The sequence below is a fragment of the Diadema antillarum genome, unplaced genomic scaffold (genome assembly GCF_040938485.1).
Source record: "Diadema antillarum isolate AM-2024a unplaced genomic scaffold, OU_Dant_1.0 scf00000206, whole genome shotgun sequence".
Taxonomy (NCBI): Eukaryota; Metazoa; Echinodermata; class Echinoidea; order Diadematoida; family Diadematidae; genus Diadema; species Diadema antillarum.
Window position 1 is genome coordinate 549,320 of NW_027271095.1, and position 21,501 is coordinate 570,820.

At 39.7% G+C, this 21,501-nt stretch overlaps 1 protein-coding gene across 1 annotated transcript; it reads right to left on the bottom strand.

The window, feature by feature from the left end:
• Window positions 1-264: 264 nt before the first annotated feature.
• LOC139724077 (uncharacterized) lies at window positions 265-20,975 on the bottom strand. Its single transcript, XM_071635280.1, has 3 exons — window positions 18,718-20,975; window positions 4,182-4,257; window positions 265-2,805 (listed from the first exon to the last, which is right to left on the bottom strand). The coding sequence occupies exons 1-3, from the start codon at window positions 20,907-20,909 to the stop codon at window positions 2,629-2,631; spliced, it is 2,445 nt and encodes an 814-aa protein (XP_071491381.1). The 5' UTR covers window positions 20,910-20,975; the 3' UTR covers window positions 265-2,628.
• Window positions 20,976-21,501: the final 526 nt, after the last annotated feature.

The window sequence follows — 21,501 nt, forward strand, 5'->3', positions numbered from 1 at the left end:
ACAACATCCAACATCCTTTGAGATGGAGAGATGAAACAAGTGGACTAACTTCTTTCATTATTCCTCACTATCTAAGACATATATATGACAACATAGACTCTATCTGTGCACCTTCAACAATGACAAAACTTTGCCTCAAACTATTTGGGGAAATAGGATCTAGTACATCACTATTGCAAAGAAAATGACACAGAGCAACATATAAAATCACACATACGATACAAACAGTTAAGTCTCTGAATGAGTATAAAATTGATCCCTAAATGCTGACATCTATCTGTGGAGAAGAATTCTTAGTAGGGCATTATTTCTGTTCTTCAAGTCGCTGAATGCTCTATTTGTTAGTCTAGTTGACAGGAATAGTTCTCTTTCTAGGTAGATATTCTTTTTTATTCATTTTTAGGCTTTAGGTTTTGTCTGTTATCACAGGGAAATAGATGGTGGTGTAAATGTACCAAACCACATTAGAAGTCTTGAATCTCAAGAACACTTGATGACGACAAATTTTAGAATTTTACAGCCATTTCAACCCACAATTATTACAATTATCATGGTAACCACTAGCAACACCCAAATAAGCTGCTGGCAAGCAAGTTTATAAGTACAATCACTGTGAAAATCTAACACATGCATTTCTCCCCCCAAAATGGGTCCAGGTCAGTCATGCTACACATCACTGTGTAATTTCATCCTCTGTACATTCCTTATCTGGATATGATGTACAATACATTCATCAGACCAGCTCCCATACTTCAAGCCAATTGCACAGCAGTCACCCCTGAGTGACCTTGAGTGGTTTTGCTTGCACACAGACATATCACAGCTTTCAACATTTTGGCTCAGACTTACAAACTCTGGTCATTGGCATTGCCAGTGGTACCCCCTTGACCATAAAGTTGCACATTTTGTCGCGCACACACGAGAAAATTTGAGTTCAGTGTGTGGGGTCACATCCCCTGTAGAGGAAATGACTAGAAAGCATACAGAACCAGCCAGCCGTACCAAGATCAGAGAAAACTGCGCGCACCTGTAGCACTTCTTCCATTGCTTAACCATTGACAAGTGCATGCATTACACAACCACTCAAAATCAAAAACAAAATCAGGGATCAATTGCATTACTTCACATTGATATTTCTGTTTTTTGCAATAAACAAGTACACAAGACTACCATAAAATGTTTTGTGGTCATCTTGGCAAGGATTAAAATTCTAAAGCATTTAGATAATACATCAGTCACCTACCACTTGCTAATTGATATAAATCTGGTAAGTATATTTCATCATGAACTCTAGTACTGAAATTACCTCGCCTGTATTCTCTCTCTTCTGTTCACACTACACAGTACGATGAAAAATAAAATTACAAATGTACAAAAGTGAACAAATTTAGCAAAAGAAACAAAAGGAAGAAACTTATTCATTCTAGAGAATGTTTCAAGTCAGAACTTACCTGGAAATCTGTCATTAGTACAATAATCTTTAAAGTACTGAGAAGCCTGTAACTTTGGTTTTATTTCAGTGCTTTATTTGTTCTTCTGCTTTTTTCTTCCTGGACTGAAATTGGTATTTAAACATGTGAGTCCACAAAGATAAATTCCTTTGCTTTGCATTTCATTTACAAAAACCATGAACAGCTGGTTTAAAAAAAAATGTACTGACAATCTAATGACCAAATATTCAACTTAGTCCTTTGTGCTGGCTTGGAAAGCACATATCAACCCAATGACTGCCATTCACTAGTAAGCCTTGTACAAAGTGTATGGGGATTTCAGACTATAAAGGAGAACGAGTTAATGATTTTATGTATACAACACTTTACCTCAATACAATGCAGTTTGCTGCAGTATCTAGCAGACAAACTAGTATATGACTTACTCTTTATTTAATGGCAACATATGAAGTGATGATGATGGTGATGATGATGATGATGATGATGATGATGGAGGTGACAGTAAAGCAGTTCAGGATGAGGAGAATGACAATGATGGTAACAAGATGTGACTTGGTGCTTGATAGTAACTGAAAGTGATGATATAGATGATGATGGTAGTGTAAAGTATTGATGTAAGGGTGGATTATACTGATGGGGCTGCCACTGGTGTACATTACCACCATTTGATCTCCCTATTACATTTGGAGTCAACTTGCAGAGGAAAAGAATCTTCAAATGAAAATTCTCTGGTGTTCTATATCATTTTTTAAAAATTATTTTAGTTTTACTTTCACCGAGATTGCATGACTGTCTCAGCAATCTGTGTGATCAATCTATCAAAAGTTTGATATATCATTAGTTATATGCTACTAGTACCTATCCAAGTACCATAACTGCAAATTTGTACATCACACTGTGAATCTGATAAAATATATGCCTACCTTGCATGAACAGTAGACTCCTTTGGTTTAGTTTGACTACAATTAAAGCCATCACACTTGTGAGCACACACTGTCATTCATTATTTCTAAAGAAGACATAAGCCGTTGATCTGGTATTCCAAAAACTCCCATTCTATTAGTACAAGAGAGGGAGAACACTAATGAAAAGCCTTACCCAATAATATCTCTGGCATCAAAATTTAGTTAAAAGAAAACAAAAAATGGCAACAGTCAGGCTTGGTGTAGGGGGAAGGTCAAACTAATTCTTGGATCTCTTGCTTGATGGTGACCGTTCGGGCAAACAGGGCAGACAGCTCTTGGCCAAAGCTGGTACTCAAGGTTGGATGGGTAGAGGCCATCTTGGCAAAGTTGACCAGCGCCTCTCGGAGACGGTCCACCTCCTCCTTCAGCACACCCTTCTCCTCTCGCTCCTGTGAATGGTCAGATGGGACCCGGGAGAGACCAACATCAAACACATCACATAAAGAAAGAAGAGAAAAAGGAAGAAGTCAAACAGTGGTGGTAGAAACATTTTCCATTCAAGTTGACTAATCTCAGACAAGATGAGTGAAAACCATGAAATCAGGTAGTCAAAGAACATCATTCATATTTGAGACTTAATAAATCATCCAAGATGTTGATTCATGTCCTCTTGATATCTGAAATATTCAACTGATGGTACACAAATACATTAAGATGTCACTGCCTTATTTTTTTTAAAATCTTGCTCTGTACGAATATTACTCACTGATCACCACTAACTGCATTCAGAATACAATGTTGAAGGTGTATACTTGCTGTAGTTTTCACATGAACTGGAAAAGCAGCCATAGATTTACAAGCAATATTTAACAGTAAATACATCAGAATCTCACTCTTCACAGAGAAATATATTTTGCATTTTCTTGCGACAAAATTTCCCTGAAATCATCATGATGTCTTCAATTCGACATACCTCTCCAGCATTTCCAAGCAAGCCAGACAAATTCTCTCCCAAAGAAACAGAAATTGCAATCTACTTAAGTTGTCAGGCTAAACGTAAAATCCCAAGGGACAGGCTCACTTCCTCAAAACAGAGAAAACCACAGCGATACCTCTATGTATAATGCATGTCATGAAAGTGAGACAAACTCACCAGCATACAAACAAACCAAAAAGATAGAAGAAGAAACCATTCCACCTCACGAGGCATCTGGAAATGGGGTGGGTGAAAGACAGCACCCCAGTGTAATCTTTGGCCCATATTTTGCCATGATTAGATTTCATACCTGCTTTGCTTCACCAAATTACATTTGAGATGGGGGAGGGACAGAGGGCACCGGCTGAAGTCTGAAGAGCCCAGCACTGACCGATGGTCAGCCTGGGAGACAAGCAAACTTGTGATTTGATATATTTAAGTTACCTTTGGACTTCTCCCTTCTTTTCACCCAACCTCTTACAAACTTTCTTCCATTTCTATTCTTGCTCATCAAAGGTAGGATAACAGTTGAAACATTTCCTGTTTCATTTATGCAGAAAATACAACAACAACAACAACATCAAAACTCCGGGACTACTTGTTTTCACTAAAAGGAAAAGGGAATGTATGCATAACCACCCACACAGTGAACAAGTACAAATATTGGGGGGGGGGGGGGGTATAGAAAGTTGGCTTTGCATTCTAGCATGAAAATCAATCACAGGCCCTATATATCAAAGTTTGGATGGTGGATATCATCTGTTGATTTCATCCCAAACTTGCAGCTGTGCAACAGGGTGTGATAATGCAAAAGTTTTCAGTGCATCCCTGCTCTCTCCTGATACACACCTTGCTAAGTTGATCCCTGAGTAGTGTACATTGAGAGCAGTCTTCTCCTTCCTCGGACTTCCTGTCGCAGTGCCTCCTAGGAGGTGAGAAAAAAAGACAACAATGTATTTCACTACGTATCACATAATGGAGGGAAAACCCAGTTGCACAATACAATATCATAGAGTAATGAAATTCTATGCAGCGACACATGTATGCACCCAACTTCTCTGAAATTCAAGCCCTTCCCATTTCCACAGAATTCTAATAACCAACATATAATTCATAAACATATAACCACAGCTTTGCTTTGCTAACATACCCCGCTTCATTGTCCATGATAATATTAAGATTGTTTGCTGGGGCTCAGACGGCCATATGTTGACCGACATATGTCTAACTATGCTCAAGTGTTTATGATAATTCTTTCATTAAAGAATTCTTTCCATACAATTTCTCTGTAACTTCTAAAATCTACTTCGTACTACTTAACAATTTTTTTTAAAATCAGAAATTCAGTCTTTTCTTTTAAAAAGATGCCATAATCCATGAAGTGCAAATTTTGTGGTTCTGATTATTCTTTTATTCATTCATCAGCATAAAACCCAAACTTATTAGGGGACTTTGGCTGAAATCAATCACAGATACAAACTTCACTTGCGCATGAAGGCAATTCAAGAGAAACACTTTAAAATGTCAGTCTTCAACCCTTGTTTTCAATGTTCACAGATTCCTCTACTGAAATCAAAAGTAAATAAGATTTCCCCCTTTCATTTCTTTTATGGACCCAATTCTCATGAAGTTACAAACGTAACTAAATTAAATGTCCAGTATAAAAATTTTGCAGAAAAGAATGAAGTCTTAGAGAGCTGGCTGAATATTGTTTGAAATTGGTAAGTTGGTCCCTGTATTCTGTAGAACAATATGTCTAATAGCCAAATGGCTCGACATTAGCAATAGCCTAATGGCTCGGGGCCACTAAAAATTTATATTAGGCCACCAAATTTCTGCCAAAAAGTTTTATTTTGGTGGCCCTATCAAGCAACCAAGTTTCAAAATGTAATGTTGTTTCCTTTTATTTTGGGCCACCAAAATTTGAAGCTTAAAAATTTTAGTGGCCCAAACGTGAATACAAACAATAACATTAAAACTCTCAAGAAGCAATTGATACCAGAAAGTACCAACATTAGTTGAGGGTCATCTGCAATCTCTTTGGGTTTTTTTTTTTCTAATCAAAGGAGAAATGCTTTGCGTGGCGAAGACTTGTCAAAATAATGGTCATTAGGTTTGGGTCTTGTCTGACTTTACTGCCATGAATGCATGGTGAAAATACATTCTGATACAGAAAAGGTGTACCATGTGCCACAGTATCCCCAGCTTCTCTAAACAGAAAAACATTCCATCAAATAGCCACACAGGAAAACAAGCAACTTACAAAGAGAACATGCAGGATTTTTACTTATTGCATCTAAAAGCTATAGGCTACCAATCACAACAAAAGAAATGGAAATCTCCAACAATACCAGGTAGTATAAATAAAAATCATGAAATTATCTTTTCATACAACCAAGCTGATAGGGTGATGCCAGCTGATGCTAAAACAGGCCATAGTCATTGTAGCTATGAGGTATAACATCAGCGTACATCACATACAATTGTATGTATTAGGTAAGGCAATGCACACATTCATATCTGCAAGGGCTCACTCTTATGTTTCCTAGGAAGTCAAACACTGTTCTGGGTCCAAGAACTCCCCCAATTCTGAGAACAGAGTGCGCCCATGGGCAGTTTCAGTTCTATGAGCTTGGCATGCCCATGAGCTGGGTTCACTTCAAGAGGGCAGAACATATTACTAGTATGTGAATGGGGCATACGTTCAGCTCGCGAGGATAAGGATGCATGGGGCCAAGACAATATTGGGACAATTATTTTTCACTCACTACTAGAACAGTAAATTCACAACCTAAATTGTCATATCCAAGCAGTTCAGTGCAAGCATTGCCCATAGTCTTATTGTACAGCATGCATCAGATGCTGCTTTTTGAAATGATTGTGGAATAAAAGACAAACCATGTATGGTCCTGAAGGTGTCTCAAGGTAACATAACTGGAAAATGTAGTCGCAGTACTATAGTAAAATATCATTGTGGTGACATGACCTACTATTACGTGCTATAGCTGTAGAATGGCAGTAACAGTGGAAACAATTGAATCAGCAGTACTGAGGACATTATGACAGAATGGACATCTTTCAAACGACAACCAATAATCTACAAGATTGTTTAAAAACATGATACATTTTGCACATCATTGCAGTTGAAACCTACTGTACTTAACACATCAAACACAAAATAACAGTATTACCACACAAATGTCATAATGCAAAATACATTTACAAGGTATGTGTGTGGGGTGTGAGTTTATGTGTGTTGGGATGAGGATGTTTGGGGTGTGTGTGTGTGGGGGGGGGGGGGGAGGTGTAGTTGGTGTGGAAGTTCAAGTTATGTTTGGGTAATGTGGATCTCTTTGCCCCCTGGTTTTGCTCGTTCCAGTCTCTGCAATGCACACCCTTTTTTTTCAGTTGCAGGGGAGGATGAAATTGTTAATTAGTCACTCATTAGTTTGTTTGTTTGTTTGTTTGTTTTATTCTCCTTCCTCATCTTGGAATTTCGCCCTTGAACAAGATCCGATTTGTATATTGTAACTTAATGTTCTGCCTTTTTTTTCTTTTTGTACAATTACTCTACATTGTTCAGTGATTGTGTTATTTTAATCATGTTAATTGTTGTAAATTGTGTGATTCTGTATAATTCTTCAATAAAACATAGATAAAAAAGAATAATGCAAAAACAAAGATAGTTAAAAAAGAAACTTTTCTACCAAAGAAAGAAGGTAAGGAGAACTTGATAAAATACTTCCAAAGTTCATGCATGTCTGCTTTTCATCACATTAGACTATGACCTTTGCAAGCAAGAAAGAACACAAGGTTAAAGGGTCTGGTCAGGAAGACAGCAATACATCAAACAATGAATCAAGACAGGTTTATACTACATCTAACTATGCTACCTCAAATAATTACACCTCATTCAACAAGCCTGCTGAGGAAAATTCACCCCAAAGATAAAGTCACCAGGTATATCAATCAAATGCAACAATACAAGAGAGGGAAAATTCATACAATATGCCACTTACAAAATTTGTTCAAGTGTGACAGTTACATTCGAAAACGTATATAGATATAGAAACAAAAATAAAAGGCACAAGAAACAAGCTTCAAATCTTCAAGATTCCACAAAAGAACATTGATCTGCACACCAGCATTTTGACTGATAATTTTTTTTTTTTTTTTGCACTTTCAAGCTCAGATAACAAATAACTTTCTCTGTGGGGTGAATTCATCTCAGCTGATTTGCTTTTACCTGATTTGTACTAAGTTTTCCCTGTTGAAGGGTCTAATGAGACTTGGACGTTTCCTGAGGTGGTATCAAATGAAGAAAGACATGCATATAATTCTAAACATGTTATCGCCCATCCTTGTCCCCACAATACCCAACTCATAGTTGGTGATCATGAGAATACTTATACCATGACCTTTAACCCATTGAAGACTACCTCGAGTATATGCAGCCGGGTGTCTATGGGAATTGTGTGTTACAGTGTAGCAAAATCAGCTCGTCCTCAATGGGTTAATGGTCCACACAACCCTGGCAGTCCATCTGCTTACTTCATGTTTTGTCGACACAACACACTTCAGCTCATGGAGAAAGAGAGAACACAGTACACAGTGCAATCACAGCTACATATCTTCTAAACTGTTTCTAGGAAAACAAATTTAAATGACAATTAAAGATCTTGTGACCACTGAAACTTTTCAAAAGAATTAAAGACTCGACATTTCATAGGAGTCTTATTCTATGTTCAATTCTAGTGAAACTTCTACCTGTTAGTTTGTTTGACTTATGTTTTATTCAAATCACCTTGTAGGTGGAGTGGCATGAATTCACTTTCTTATGGTGTAGATTGTGTAATATTCTACCAGTATATCCAACACAGAATCATCTATACAGTTGCTCCGTTTTAGCTACAATCAAACATATCTCACAAAAAGACCTGCCAAAATATCTCAGAATTGAATAGGAAAAAAAAAAACCTACTTCATATAAAAGAAGAAGCTACATTTAAAGCTTTGAAGGCATTCCTTAAGAACAAACTCAGTGAAGCTCGACTTCAAACTGATCCTGCTACATCTGGTTACATTACATTCATGATCCTTAAAGTAGCATTGATGTCAGATAATGAAAATTTTGGTCTTTACAACTGAAACTGGAAGCATTTGAGGAAATAAAGTAATATATGTGAACATTTGACTGTCCAATTATGAACAAATACAGAAAGGTGGAGAGTGTTTCAAATTCTGCCTCCGACGAATTCTTGATGGTATAACTTTTATTTTACATCAAGTGTCAGACAAGAGAGAGCAAATATATGAGTGATAGGAGGAAGGCAAACTATCATCGGAAATCTTGTGATCACATTACATAAATGACGGATGAACAGCAAACTGTATTTTAGTGGGATTCACACTGATGCAAATGAGTGGGAGTCAACTTTTGAAATCTTTGCCTGTGTGGGCATAAAGATCCCACCTAATAGCGCATGATCAGCATTGCTATCCAAATCCCCAGAAATCTTGCAATGATTTCTGAATTATAGTAATGGTGCAATATCTAGCACTGCAACAAGTCTGAGAAAGTTGGAGCAAAGATTTCTTAACTCATTATTCAAAACACATGATTGAACAATGTGTGAACTCAAGGGCAGGGGTCAGCATTTCGGTTGATTTTGGGCACGAGTGGCTTGGTTGACAAATTATTGGGATCGCAGCAATTCGCAGGATATTTCTGTCCATCTGAACCAGGGCAAACAATCTTGGTATTTGGATCGTGATTGCTATTTCGCTTCTCTTTTTTTTCTGTGTGAATGCAACTTATATAGACACTGTCTGAAAAATGCAGATAATTTCTCCTTTTAGTAACTCAATTGAGCAATGGACGATTAATGGAGCTGCCACTCTTTTGCCTCTTATCAGTGGGATTCAGGTTTCAGGTGGGGTATCTTGGATGTACAGGCCACATTCTCTCTGGAGGAATTAGGCGGAATGGAATATGTACCCTGCACTGGCAGGAAGTACTATGAGGAAGCAACGACTGGGTCAACTAGGGGCAGTGGTGTAGTCAGGAAAAGGGCAACAGAGGGCAGTAAACACACAAGATGGGCCTACACTTGTATCATACATGATATAACAACTCATCACTGACAGCCATTTCCTTGTTGGCTATATCGTGATTCAAGACGCCAACAACAAAACACAGAAAAAAAAAATCATATAAAAGGCAAACACTGTTCTGTTATCTTCTTGCTGCTGGTTCTATACAAAGAATACTTGAACAAATATATATGGTAGTATGCACACTACACAGATGGCATACTTGGTCTGACAACCGTCACTGTGCACATACAGAAGTCACAAAACAATGCAGCTTGTCTCCTATCCTGTAACTCAATGTATAGCTCCCCCACTTCTAAGTAAGTACTGTCTCAACTTCGCTGAGTGCATTCAATGAAGGTCTATGATCATGTAGTTTTACATACTTTCATAAACCAGGCACCAAGCTTTTATCTGACTTTCTCTCTATGCCACTCATTGTCTTCACACTGGCTCCTCATCACAACTTTTTCTTTGAGTCCTTAGAACATCGGAGTCTACAGATGATCACTGATTTCTTTATATATTATTCCTTCATGTGGATACTTCATGCAAATGCACAGGACATATTTAGAGGTCATATATCCCTTCTGCAAACATCACAGAATTTTGCAAGGTTGAAAAACAGTATTTCCGAACACAGTGTATGAAATCTCATGGTGATACATCAGTATCTCCATTACAAAGAAGATTCCCATTCCATTATTCTGAAGAGAGGTATATCTTACATACCTCTACAATATATCAGCTTATATCAAAGGAATCTAATCTTCACGGTTTCAAAAGGGACACACAACTTTAAGAAGCATTATCACTTTCAATTACAATAAGTTGTGATTCTCTATGAATGTCTATTCTACCAGTATTATGTCTTTCTGCATTCATCTAATGCGTAATGCATAATGAATGGCTGGTGTATACTGCAATGCTTTGTAATGGATCATTGTGAGTGTCAAGGTGCGACACAAATGCTGTTTTATTCAGTCATGCTACAGTTTATGAATCACTTCAATCAACTTCCTCAGTTAAACTCACACGACAAGCTCAGCATCACAAACAATAAAGTGCAGTCCTATATCACATATTACGTGCCAGTTTTGATGTAATTTCTTTTAGGCTGCGTTCACATAGAAGTATACTATTCGGGTATTCGGGGCTCGTTTTTGAGGGCACGCGAATAGCTTGACTCGAACGATAGGATTTCCTCACACCGGTTCACATAGGGCACTATTCGAAAGTACCGAATAGCTGCGAATAGTATAGCAAAGTGGGAATCGAGCTTGTTCGATTTTCTTGCAGCGTATACCGTCTCTCGTTTATGAAATAATGACAATTTTGGTCTGGATTTGCCCTTTAGCAAAAATAAGCATGTAGACGGACATTCTGACGCAGTTTAGAAATTGTTAATAAAATTTGCTGGGATGTAGGAGGAAGAAATCCTCACTGCATGGGATGGTGAGTTGACGGTGCGGGTGATGGTGTACTTGGTGCCTGAATAGCGAATAGCTAATACCGAATACCGAATACTTCTATGTGAACGCAGCCTTAGGGGGGTATAGTGTTCATCAACTGCAATTGTACTTGGAAAGTAGCGTAACATGTACTCATATAAATGAGACAGCTTCAGTGAACTCTGAGACAATTGTATTCAGCATCAACTGAAATCCTACAGGGGAATTCCTGCCTAAACTCAGTAAAATGTCCAAACAAAATATTCAGTGTGTGATAACTACTTCAAATGTTGTCAGTATTGAAGCGTACACTCCATACCTATGCATTTGCAGAAGAGACTGTGATCTAAATGAAATAATCTTTAACAAAAAGAAGTCCCCCAAAATGCTCATAGGCCATAGTTTCAGAGGTGGTCTTTAATTCATGGTGATTGCAAAAGCAAATTTAATTGTATAAACTTGATTTTGTGTCATTCCAAAGGGTTAGAGAGCTATATTTAGTAATAAGGGCACAGACATAGAAGTCTCAAAATCACATCAAGTGAGAGCATCAAAGGGGATTTGGTGAGGTGGAGAGAAAACCATTTTCAACATCAAAAAGTACACCCAGGTACTTCTAGAACAAACATACTTAAATGGTCCTATTATCATGATCTGCACTGGCTGCATTGAAAAAGAATGGAAGAATTCTATAGATGTTCTGGAGCATCACATGTTGTATGTTAAAAAGGAGCGGCATGTTTTATTCTTCCCCCTCATTCACACCAATGCTACATTTCCCAACTCCACAATGGCCCAATGATCCAAGGTGTTTGAATATGGGGGAGAAAAATACAACATGGATGTAGACAGAGGAGAATTGCCACTATCAGGAAATAACTCTGAGCTCTAAAAGAAACCTATAAGACTCTCTGTTAAAAACCTCTGAAACGGCAGGCACACACTACAAGCATAAAACTAGACCTGTTTTATATTATGATAACAATGGGCATTGACATGAAATGCAACTAGATATTCTGGTTTCACCAGAAATCCCGCAAGTTGGTGGCTTCTATCGTTGCTGACTTGAGATTTAGAGTATTTGACAAAGTTAACCTGTTCTTATGTAAAGCAAGCCAAATTTTAAGCAGAAGTTTAGATGCATCAAAAAGTAGATTTACTATCTGGAAAAATAAAAGCCTATTCATGAGAAATGTTAATATGAAGCAGGGACACTGTTTTTGAGAGGAAGTCAAATTTCATAAACAGAGCATATATGATGGCATAACGTGAAAGCAATTGATTGCTTTTAAAATGCATACCGGTATTTGACTATCTTGTATGAAAATCTTGCCAAATATCATCAAAATAATAATCCAAACATATGACTTCTCAAACATGACAAAAGCTCAGTACATACAAACATAAGAATATCCACAATTTCTGTATAGAATATTAAGTTGGCGGTGAACGACTAAGGTGTATGCAAGTTGCTAGGGTCAAACATTCAGGAAAAGTTTTGAATCTCCATTTTGTTTTTTTCATTATAAAGTTTGACATGACCATAAGGTTGAGGGTACATACAAGATGACACACATGATTACAAGTTACATAATGCTTGTGTTGCCCTTGGAACTAAACATATCAAAATCATACTTTATATTTTAGACAGTATGGATCCTTCCCCCTCCCACCACACCTTTACTATATATCATTCCCACTAAGCACTTCTTTGTGTCAGCTAAAAAATGTCGTACGTGTGCATATCAGATACACTGTATATGTATATATACAATTGTATGTGTGTGTGTGTGTATATATATATATCTATCTATATATATATATATATATGTATACACATTTTCACCTGGTCCTTCATCATTCGTTTCTACTGTGCGCTGAAACGCAAGCCTTCAAATAGCATATTAGCAGAGCGGACCTGAGCAGGCAACTTGATAACTTTCATCATATTGGAAAGGGAAACTGATCTCACCAGCCCCAGATCTGATTTCTGACAAGCCTTCACCCAGGCTCCAGCTAATGTTTTAAACGCAATCTTGTTTATGCCAGTGCATGTATTAATCATCTAACACAGTGAAGGAGTGAGAAAGAGATATAGAGAAGCAGGAAGGGATGGAGGGAGGGAAGGAGGGAGGCATGGAGGGAGGGAACGATGGATGGATGGATGGATGGAGGGAGGGAAGGATGGATTGAGGGAGGGAGGGAGGGAGGGAGGGAGGGAGGGAGGGAGGGAAGGAGGGAGGCATGGAGGGAGGGAGGGAAGGAGGGAAGGAGGGAGGAAGGGAGGGAGGGAAGAAGGGAGGGAGGAAGGGAGGGAGGGAGGGATGGAGGGAGGGAGGGATGGAGGGAGGGAGGAAGGGAGGGAGGGAAGGAGGGAGGGAGGGAACGATGGATGGATGGATGGAGGGAGGGAGGGAGGGAGGGAGGGAGGGAGGGAGGGAGGGAAGGATGGATTGAGGGAGGGAGGGAGGGAAGGAGGGAGGAATGGAGGGAGGGAGGGAAGGAGGGAGGAAGGGAGGGAGGGAGGGAGGGAGGGAGGGAGGGAGGGAGGGAGGGATGGAGGAAGGGAGGGAGGGAGGGAAGGAGGGAGGGAGGGAGGAAGGGATGGAGGGATGGAGGGATGGATGGAGGGAGGGAGGGATTGAAGGAGGGAGGGAGAGTTGGAGGGAGGTATGGAAGGATGGATGGAGGGAGAGATGGAGGGAGGGAGGGTGTGATGGAAGGATGGAGGGATGGAGGGAGGAAGGGTGGGATGGAAGGAGGGAGGGAGGGTGGGATGGAAGGATGGAGGGAGGGTGGTATGGAAGGAGGGAGGGATGGAAGGAGGGATGGAGGGAGGGAGGGAGGGAGGGAAGAAGGGAGGTAGAGAGGGTGGCATAGAGGGATGGAGGGAGGGAGGATGGAGGGAGGGAGGGATGGAGAGAGGGAGGAATGGAGGGAGTGAGGTGACAGCAGCAGTGCACACAAGCACACACACTCACACAAAAACATACATATCGCATTCTTTATATTCACATTGTATTCTAAAAAATGTATATATTGAACTTATGGGACATATAATTATGTTCAGCTAGAAATAGAGACATGCAATCAGAAAGAAAATGTGAGGTATATTCAGGTATTCAAAAAACAAAAACAAAGATTAAATAAGAATGATCATACTAAAAAGTGGATATTGGTGGCTAGAGAAGAAAGAAAAAAATGTTAGATGAAATAGCTACGACAGAATAAAATACATCATCTTTCATTAAGGTCAGTGAGAACACCACTCTTCTATAAAGCAAGAGAAGAAAACATGCAGACAAAATGAGCACATGAAGGGAATCGGCAGCCAGGAAGATAAAGAGTGAGGAAAATCTACAGGTAAAAGGAGAGGTACATGATGCAGGTTTGAGAGTGGCAGAAAGAACTGGTGATGTCAACAAATGAACATAGCAAGATTTATCAAGGCTGTGACTCTCTTTTTTAAAATGCTCTCTTTGCTCCCCTTTTTTCAGTAAGTCAAAAGATGGACAAATCTAGATAAAGACAACACAGAAATGGAGTGAAATTCTGACAAATTTATAGAAGCATAAGGAAGGTAAGACAGAGAGAAAGGAGATGGAGATAGAGAGAGAGAGAGGAAAAAGAGGGAGGGGAGAGAAGGGTGACTGAGTTTACCAAGAGGATGAGTATTCATTTCACGGAGAGGTCCAAAAAGGTATAAGCTAGATTTACTTTCCTATCTGTCACCTTTTCCCTTCTCCCTTTCTTCCCTTCCTAAAGCATATAGCTGTTTGTTGTGTTTAGGTTGTTGTTTTTTTCCCTCATGCCCTCCCTTTCCTATACATCGAGAGTGAGTCATGAAAGCCATGACGACTAAAGTATTAATCACCAGGTCTGATTCACGAAGTAAAACTTACCGATGGTGGATTACTCTGTGTAAAGACAAGGCTATGAATAACAATGATGACTATCATGATAAGGAGGAGGATGATGATGACAAAATAAACTATGATGTTCATGAGAGAGATGCATACAATCATGTACTTGATGTGAAAAGAGCAAATACACATACACACATACATGGCAGTGGCTGAGGTAATAAGCCATTTAATACCCCTCCCCCCTCCCCCTCTCCCCCCCCCCCCCCACAAATAAAAAAATCTGAAACTATTAGGAGGATAATAATGAAACCTTTTGGTGGAATGCTAACAATGTGACAAAACATGAATTCAAACAAAAATTTTTGATATCTGCTGTTATTGGAAAGCAGAAATGCATCAAGGTTAATCATGATAAAGACATTGACGGTGAGGATAACATTGAGAAGAAAAAAGATGCGCGCATGACCAAACATGCAGCAGAGCTGGCAGGCAGATAGATATCAAGTGTATAGGTCAGACTTTACTCATCTATGATTCACAATGCTATGCAATGAGTACATTGCAGTAATGTAGATTTATGGTCATCTCCAATAAAACTAATTGCTTCTATTCCTAATTACACATACAAACACTTACGCACATAATACAATTCTCATTGCTCCTATAATAATGGATTTAGTACTATTACCTTGAACAGCTAACTTTTTTCCAGCCTGACTCACACACTGCCACCATGAGCTACATTAACTCTCAGACACACATGACCTCATTAATGATGACTGTACTGATATAGGGATGACAAGATCAGGTAATGTTGGTAAGTCTCTGTATTCCCACTCAATAAATACTGATAAAAAAACTTGATAGCAAACAGAAAAATTAAAAATTAAATATCAGGGGAGTGTTTCATGAAACTTGTCGCTCAGTCACTGACAAGTGTTTTAAACTATCAGAATCTTTGTATCTGATTGGCTGAGAGAAAATTTGTTTGTGAAACCACTGACAAAACATTTGATGAAATGCCCCAAGATCCTCCAAGTACACTGTGGTCATGCAAGATAGTTCCATGTGAAGATGTCCAACATATCTTGACGCTAAAGGATGTATCCTCAGAAATCATTCATCAGTCACTGATACAGTCATAATACAGCAAAAGGTTTGCGTAAATTTGAATAAACATTGTTTGGCACTCTGAGGACAGAGTAACAACAGATTTCTCGGTGACTACAATCAAGGTCACATATTTTTTATACAAGTCTCATTGAGTTCAAAATGCTATAAATACACCTGGGATTCAATTGATAGTTTGCTTATCTCCATTTGATTTCAATTTCTCTGATTTCATTCAGAATAAATTTCTCCAGTTAATTCATGAAGTTAATTCTCTGTTTCTCTGTAATGCTTTTCTCTTTACTTCTGTACTCAATGACTTTTTTGATAAAAATTACATTATTGTGAGTTCAAGAAAAAAAAAACTTTTTAGGCCTAAGAACCAGCCCTCCCTGACATACTTTAGTAGCCATCATATGAGAAAAAAGGTAGTTATAAAAATAAATAAATAAAGATGTGTGAGATAACAGTTATAGTAAAATTAAAGTGAAATAAGAGCTAAAGTATAGCAGCATGTCACAATCACAAGACCAGAAGCATCCGTTCCAAAGTGGATTTCATTCTAATGTTTTGCTGATTTCTTTTTCTGTCCTTTCTTCCTATTACTCCAGACAACATGGATGATTCCTTGTTGAAAAGATATTTCAAGTTGTATTGTTCTATGAACAGGCATGCATTTTGACACAAGTACTTCAATTTACTCCACAATCACCCAGGCTATAGTTATGTTTTTTGGCAAATTATCTTGATGAAAATTCTCCCAAAAAAAGTGAATTGCATTTCATTTGTAATCATTGGTAAGACTGATACACATCATCTTTGGTAAAAATTCTCATCTAAAAGCTCAAATTTTGAGAATTGGTTCCTGTGGGACTACAGGGTGGATACTGAATGCTTGGCCAGTGTAATACAGCAAGTATATATCCCAGGTGACTGGCCCCAAACTCTCATGATATGCAATGCCCAATAACCACTGGTAGATCTTTGCAAACTTTCCAAATGTCTACAAATTGTAAGCCAATCATGACAACCTAACACTCTTTTCCCTGATACAATAATCTTCTGGCTGTCCTTCATTGTCAGAAAACAAATGGGATACATGTTAACGTGATAAGGCTCTGTTCACCTCCCGCTCCCTGTTCCTTCCATCTCTCTTTTTTTCCCTTCTTCTTTGGTTCTCATCAACGCGTCTCTCTGTCTGTCTTTTTTTTATGTCAATGCATTTTTAACTATATTTCTTCAATCCACCAGTCAATAACCCTTAGTGATTATGTTCTTCTCGTCCACACGAAAATCAATCCACTCTGACCCTCCATGGCAACTCCAGGTAAAATCATCCCGTTTTGAGCCCTATCGCTTACATGAAATCCCCATTTTAATCGCAGCTATATTGAAGGCTCCTGATCGGCTTTCCCTCCAGATGAGACGACATAATCCAACACAGACTATCAAACGTGTCGGATGAGCATAAATAATTGCCAACTGACCTATTTCAGCATACGGTCATTGTTGTCCACCCTGAAATTTGCTCTTCCTTCAGTTTGCCAGATTAAGAGGTTGGAAGGGAGGCACTAATAAAGGAGGGGGTTCAGGGAAGGGGCAGTATAGCGCTTAACAATATCGATGGGCCATTTTGAAATAAATATAACTCTCAAAAACTTCCTCTTTTTTATCTCAGTCTTTCCAGTTTGGCAATGAGCTAAACACAAGATGGTTAATTGACTAGAAGGCATTCAAGAGTCATTAATTTCTATACAGAAAGGCTGCTGCATGTGTGTACGTGAAAACAAATGACTGTGAAATGTGAGTGATTTAAATTATCAGATAACAGATTTACAGCCAATACAAGACGTTTCTCAAATTTAACACTTATCGTATGCTGTCTATATAATTGGGAAGCATCTGATAACTTGATTTAACAAGATATGACTGACAATATTCATATTGAAGTATAACATACATTACCATCCATTTTCTATACACATTCCACAAATCCTTACACACACATGCACAGTTTCTCCCCAATAATCTAAACTTTTCCAAAATACTTTTCCAAGTGGAATGCAAAAAGTTTCTGCATTTTCTCATCAAAGCTAGTTTCCTTCCAGCCCCTGCTTAAATGTCCGTTAAGATATTATTTGAAATGCTGCTCATATGATACCGCCCGACAGAGCGGCCGTGCACTAATGCCACTTTTGGAAGATGAGCTGATCTTTATGGCAAAACCTTGGACATGAGATCTTGGCTTGCGTCCGAAAAAGCTACAGCTGGGTGACAAACAAGAGATTCCTTACTGATCTGCGACAGTTTCCTGTTTTAATGCTGGGCAAGAGATACTGTAAGAAGATTCCCTCTTTCTCTCTATCTGTTTCTTTCTCTCTTGTCTCTCTTCCTCTCTTAACATGTGCTTTATTGAGGGAGTGGGAAGAGGTAAGTTGGCTTTGACAGGTTCACAAATGGATACCTGCCTTTCCAATGCCTTTGAACAACAGTGATAAATGATTGTGGGTTTTATGTTGCTGACACATCCAAGAATAGTTGACAGTGGAGTGAGACTATCATGGATTAGAGTGAATGCAAGTCAAGGCCTGCGATGCAAGAGACACAAGCCAATGTATGAAATAATGGGAAAACTTCATGCTTCATTGCCCTTCATTACCATTCCACATCAAGAATGCCAAAAAAAAAGATCATTATGTGTCCACACTTTACATTGTGCAAGAAAATCAAAGTTTGTAGAATAAACAACTTTATCAAGTTTACATTTCATCATGATGAAGTAGAAACATTTCAACACCTACAACCATCTTTTTTAAATAAAAACATGAAAATGAAATAAAAGATTATTCTTATTGCTGGCCTTACCCTGAAGAGTTATGCTTGCCATTCCACATTTTGCTTCCCAATTTACTTGTCTGGCTTCCAGCTTCGTCATCATGCTTATGGTGCATCATCAGGGCAGGTTTAGACCCTGTGGGATCATTCTGGTTGCAGCAGTCTCTACAGAGGGAGCGGTCTCCCTCCGGGTTTCCACACACAATGTCAGTCGTTGTGCCCCCTACGGCGTCTCCCTTGCCCATGGCCAGCCGTGCTCGTTCATGCCTCTTGCGATGGGCTCTGAAGTCTGAGTAGAGCAAGAAGGAGAGGCCACACTCCTCACACTTGTGCCGGTTTCCTGTCATCAGGTCCATGATGGCAGATGACTGAAGTATGCTGGCTTCTTCAGGTGCTGCTTCCCCAATGTGGGTGACTTCAGATTGGCCAGGAGTGCCAGGCCTCTGTAGAGGTGCCAGTGATGTGGGTGTCTTGAGAATCTTCGGGTTGGATAGGTCCAAAACCATTCTGTTGGCTCTCAGCATCTTAGGGTCAGGACCACCTTGCTGTAGGTCACACTCTCTCTTTAGTACTGTCAGTTCACTGAGTGGCCGCCTCTCTAGAAGAGTGCGCAACTTGCTGTTGTTGAGGATTGATTCAGGCGTTGCTGAGTTGTTGTGCGTTGAAGGAGTTGTACCATCAATGAGTTCCTGGGTAATTCGGTCCTGCTGGTTCTCCATCTTGCGCACCTGCTTTTGTTGTTGTTGGATGCGGCGCTCCAGCAGTTGCAGCATACCCATAAGCTCTTGCTTGTTTTGACCATTCTTTTCTGCTCCATTGGTGAGCATCTGCTTTAATGTGGTTGGTCTCTCTGATTCCTTATCCACATCATATTTACTTCCCCGAGCAGCATGTGTGTGGCGATGATGTGTTAAGTCAGATATCAAATCAAATCCTTTTCCACAAATATTGCATTTGTATTTCTTCTCAAAGACATCATGGTGCCGGACACGTTGATGCGTCTGGATTTGACGTAACTTCTTGAAGAAATCCCCACAAAGGCCACATCTATAGGAGCCGGGTGTCCCCTTGCGCTTACCTCTAACCCTCTTGGGTGAACCATCCTCACCCTTTGCAAAGGCAGCTTTGCAGTCAGGATGCTCTGCAACATGAGCTACTAAATATGCTTCAGTGGGAAACACACTACGGCACTTCAGGCAAGGATACGTCTCGGGGCCATGGATAGTCTCATGCTGCCTTTGGTGGTCCCTATCACTGAAGGCTTTACCACAAATGCCACACTTGAATGGTTTCTCCCCACTGTGGATACGCTGCCAGTGCCTCTTCAGGTGGCACTTGCGCCTGAAGGCCTGGTGACACTCAGCACACTCAAAAGGCCGCTCATTGCTGTGGGTTCTCCTGTGCCTCATCAGCTGGCTTGCATGCTGGAATGTCATATTGCAAATTGGACAGGCATGGATTTCTGTGACAAGACTGCCATTCTCATTTATGACCAGTGCTTCGCCAGTCAGAGTGAAGAACTCTCCGTTAGAGGGTAGCAGGCTGCCAGTCACTGGACTGATGATGGTGTGGCCATTCTCAAGTGGCTGGGTGGCAGGGATCTGATACCTCATGTCCAAGACTTCACTATCAGTGCTACCAGTGTCTCTCATCAGGTCAACAGGAATGGGGATGGGTATCTGAAGTGGGATGGAAGCATGGCCAGGAACAACAACTTCATCCCCCTGTTTCCTCTCAGCATCGGCAAGGCCCTTGTCTTCATTCTCTGCTCCAACTCGACATATGTGCTTTCTCAAGCTGGACTTGGAAATGTAACGCTTTTTGCACACCTTGCAAGGATAGAAATTCTCCCCTGCCTCTCCATCCATTGGTTGGCTGGGGCTGCTTTCTGATCCTGTCTCCTCCTCGTCATACAGCTTGTCTTCATCATCCTCATCATCCTGACTCCCATCAGCGCCCTCTGTCTCCAGCTCCCGACAGTGCATTATCGTCCCATCAACAATATTATACCTTCTAACCTCTTTGAACATGGCCGCATCATCCTCATTTGGTCCCACCCTGCTCAGAAACTTTCTCCCCTCCAAGTCTCTACAACCATTCTCTTTCAGTTTCAAGTATTCAAGAACCTTTGGCGTCTTCTCTGGTTGCGTACCCGTATGTCCTTTCTCACTCCCATTGGCAAGTCCTGCTATTTCAGTACTAGCTTGTTGCACTGCCTGCATCTTAAGCACAGCGGCATCTGCAGGATCAAAACCTTCAATGCACTTCCTGAAGTCATCTAGTATGCTGCCGGAGTCACCCATGTTCGACGATGACGAAGATGCACCTCCATCTTTGTCATCATCTTTAATGTCTGCAAGAAAACAGAAAACAAACCACAATAAGACTTGTAAAGAAAGAAACAAGTGCATACTTTAAAATGTTACATGATCTTGTATGGTATCTTTCTGATGAGAATGTTGTATTATCTTAGCAGTCATAAATGTGTTGTTATCTATTTGCAAATTGCTTATATACATTAACTTGCAGCTGTATTATTCTGATCATGATTTAGTGTTGAAATCAAATCTTCAAAAATGTCCTGCCACTCCATAAACTACTCCATCCTAAACCTGAATTTATTATTTTCATTAAAGCTGAATAAAATGCGATACACTGTCATCTGTTTGCAAGCCATCTCAAAAATCTGCAACTGTACAAGTTTGCAAGTTACCTGTAGCACATAGAGACATGGGAAAACAAATGCAGCTATTGCTTCATTGCATGGCCACAGGTGAAAATTCAGCTCAAATTTATATCACTTATTGGCATCAA

Excerpts from the sequence above, each read along its gene's own strand:
- LOC139724077 (XM_071635280.1), bottom strand. The coding sequence starts at position 20,909 with ATGCAGGCAGTGCAACAAGCTAGTACTGAAATAGCAGGACTTGCCAAT. Across the intron at positions 4,258-18,717 it reads GGCAAGCATAACTCTTCAGG|GAGGCACTGCGACAGGAAGT; the intron begins GTAAGGCCAGCA and ends CTCACCTCCTAG. Across the intron at positions 2,806-4,181 it reads TCAGGGATCAACTTAGCAAG|GAGCGAGAGGAGAAGGGTGT; the intron begins GTGTGTATCAGG and ends GACCATTCACAG.